Source organism: Olea europaea, unplaced genomic scaffold (genome assembly GCF_002742605.1).
Source record: "Olea europaea var. sylvestris unplaced genomic scaffold, O_europaea_v1 scaffold10985, whole genome shotgun sequence".
NCBI lineage: Eukaryota > Viridiplantae > Streptophyta > Magnoliopsida > Lamiales > Oleaceae > Olea > Olea europaea.
Window position 1 is genome coordinate 1,049 of NW_019228350.1, and position 2,934 is coordinate 3,982.

A 2,934-nucleotide genomic window follows, 5' to 3' on the forward strand; every position below is an offset into this window, starting at 1 on the left:
CTCCATTTGCCTTCTTGAGACTCTTATCAAAAAATTAAGTTGATCAAATATATTTTTTTATTCATACATATGAGTTATATCTTATTATTCACATATTTCGTAAGATCGAGAACATATATTTGATTGACAATTCAATATCTTGAGAGTCAGGGTGAACAAATTAATATTGAGGGACTAATAAAATATAAAGATCCCCTCAAGTATTTTATAGAGAATAGTTTAAACTAATATCGTACTGATATTCGAATGTCGAGATCAATATTGTGCAATGCTATATTCGACCTGACATTACATATATCATGAATAGTATTGAGTATGAAGACCATATAATACGCTCTAATAAAATGCTAGGAGTACGAAATCCTACATGATCACTTATTTTTAACTAAATTATAAGCTATTATGAGAATTACGAAAATGCCAAAAGGTGTAATGTTTCAATGACATTAGTCTGCATATTATTGCCTACAAATTGTATCCACCGACGGCGAAAAAGATACCCATTTAGACCTGTCACGCATTTACTCTAATGAAATATAGCCTGTCAACTGTTCACCTTCATTTGGATTTATTTGATTCACGGGTTTTTCTAATAACAAATTTAATTAAATATTCCAAATGACAAAAAATATTTTAGCCCTCGTTTGTTTCTCATTATTGGTCCATTAAAATGAAAAATATGACCGTTATTTATCACATTAAACCCTTATATTTGACTTTCTATCTCTTGTGTAGGATCCATAACGACTATATTTTTCATTCTCATTTTTATATTAATGTGTACCAAACTGGGCTTTAGATTGATTCTTATAATTTTGTTTTCATAATTATATATTATACCATCAATAGAAAGATTAGCGCAGATCTCTAACAATTTATTTATTTTGACAAGTAAGGGCATGAAATCTTATCTCACTAGTAGATGAAAAAAATTGTTCTTTAATCAACTTATATTTATGAAATTAAATTTTTGGCTTGCTTTACTAATTGATTTGGAATCTCAAGTTTCTTGTCAATAAAATTTTATAGATGTAGCAATGGATGTATTGAGCGGCAAAAGAATGGTTCATATCACTGATTTTAAATTATAGAGAATAAAGTTTATTTTAGCTTTCTAGTGTATAGGCTCAATAAAAATAAACGATATAAGTAAAGATTTTTTTTTCCTAAGATTTATTGAGAACCCAAGTGTATAGAGGAGAAGTCGAAATAAGAATATTAAGCATGTTTGGCTAAGATTTTTTTTCACTCAGATTCTCAAAAGATGTAATTTATTCTCTTTAACTTAGGCTAAACTGCACAATAGCTCCCTATCTTGGGCAAACTATCAAAAATTTCTACCTTTTGAAAAGAGAACAACACGTCCATGTTTGAAACGTTTAGTGTAGAATAATGTCCTATCATTCATTTTCTCGATAAAATTATGAAATGACAAATATACTTTCACAGTTAAATAAATCGAAAAGATAACAATAATTATAATTATAATAATAATAAATAAATAAATAACGAATTGCAACTATTAGCCCAAAATATTTTAAGAAAGTACAAACGAATCACAATTTTTTACAAAATCCCATCCCTTATTACTATGGTTAATTGTAATTAACGTAACAAATTGTAAGATTAGGGTATGAATAATTAAGAGGAACCAAAAATGTGTGAATTTTAGGAAGATCTATTAATGAGAAATATGACGATAATAGATTTACTCCAATATCCTTTTGTCTAGGTCACTTCATTGCTCCTGTGGGGTCCAATATACTTTTTTTTTTTTTTTTTGGGGGGGAAATTCAAGCATCACCCTATTTCATTGTCTCATTTATCAAAATGGAATCACAAAAAAACAAATTTAGAGTTTGAAACACACACACACAGAGAGATAAACTTGTAGGTCGAGTAATGGAAATAATTAAACAAGTTGAATCCTTGACTTGAAAGAAACGTGTAAAAAAATTGTTTTAGCCAAATCACTATTAAGTCGAGCATTTATTAATAAATTAATTTAAAGAAAAAACTCTCGAGTCGTAAAGCTTTAGCGACGAAAAGTGTAAAAAAAATCTTGACTATATTTCGTGCGCTCTAGCCATATTTTTCGTTATCTTAGGATATAGGTATGATATCAAAATATAAGATGAGTGACTTTTTTCTTGACCAAAATATCTAGATTGACAAAACTAAAGATAATTCATACATAGTATTCCCACTGAAATATATTATCAGCTCCAAAAATCTTATCCTCCTCTTCTTCTTCTTCAGCAGGCAAGGAAAAGAAAGAAATGTCAATATTATTACCAAATTCGCAGATTCTGTGCAGATCAGAAATCCAACAGCAGCAGCAGTTATTGAGCAATACTGCAAATGGCTTAAAATCATATGGGTTTGGATTTGATAGAAATAAAAGTGAACAGTGGAAGAAAATTGCAAAGAAAGATATTATCAAAACATATAGCTTTTGGCCAGATTTATCAAGACCTACTGCAGTCGAAATGGAACCAATTCAAGATTCTGAGCAATTAGATAAAGCTTTGGATAGAGCCAAAGAGCTTTCACAACCCATAATTATTGATTGGTATCTCTCTTTTTTACCCTATTTTCTTTCGTTAACTCGATCGAGCTCAGGGGTAGACTATCTAGTTGATGCCCAATTTTCTGGATGCAATCTGAGCGGTAGACCGAAACTATAAATATCGTATTGCTTCGCAAATTCAAAACAAATGTGACTTCAAATTAATTTGTAACAGGATGGCTAATTGGTGCCGGAAATGCATCTTTTTGAGGCCAAAATTGGAGAAATTGGCTGCCGAGTTCGATACCAAGTAAGTTCTTATTTGATGGGTTAAGTATTTCGATGATAATTGAATTTTACCCTAATATTTAAGTAGCTTCATTTCTTGAAGTTTTTTCATTTTTCCCTAAGTTTAGCAGTTGAAT

The 2,934-nt window shown here is 29.9% G+C and overlaps 1 protein-coding gene across 1 annotated transcript; it reads left to right on the forward strand.

Moving 5' to 3' along the window:
* The first annotated feature begins 2,148 nt into the window (after positions 1 to 2,148).
* Positions 2,149 to 2,919, forward strand: LOC111373267 (thioredoxin-like 3-1, chloroplastic). Its single transcript, XM_022995772.1, has 2 exons — positions 2,149 to 2,572; positions 2,745 to 2,919. Exons 1-2 carry the CDS (start codon positions 2,280 to 2,282, stop codon positions 2,821 to 2,823), a joined length of 372 nt encoding a protein of 123 aa, XP_022851540.1. The 5' UTR covers positions 2,149 to 2,279; the 3' UTR covers positions 2,824 to 2,919.
* Positions 2,920 to 2,934: the final 15 nt, after the last annotated feature.

Coding starts and splice junctions, on each gene's coding strand:
- LOC111373267 (XM_022995772.1), top strand. CDS start 2,280: ATGTCAATATTATTACCAAATTCGCAGATTCTGTGCAGATCAGAAATC. Junction 2,573..2,744: donor CAACCCATAATTATTGATTG/GTATCTCTCTTT, acceptor AATTTGTAACAG/GATGGCTAATTGGTGCCGGA.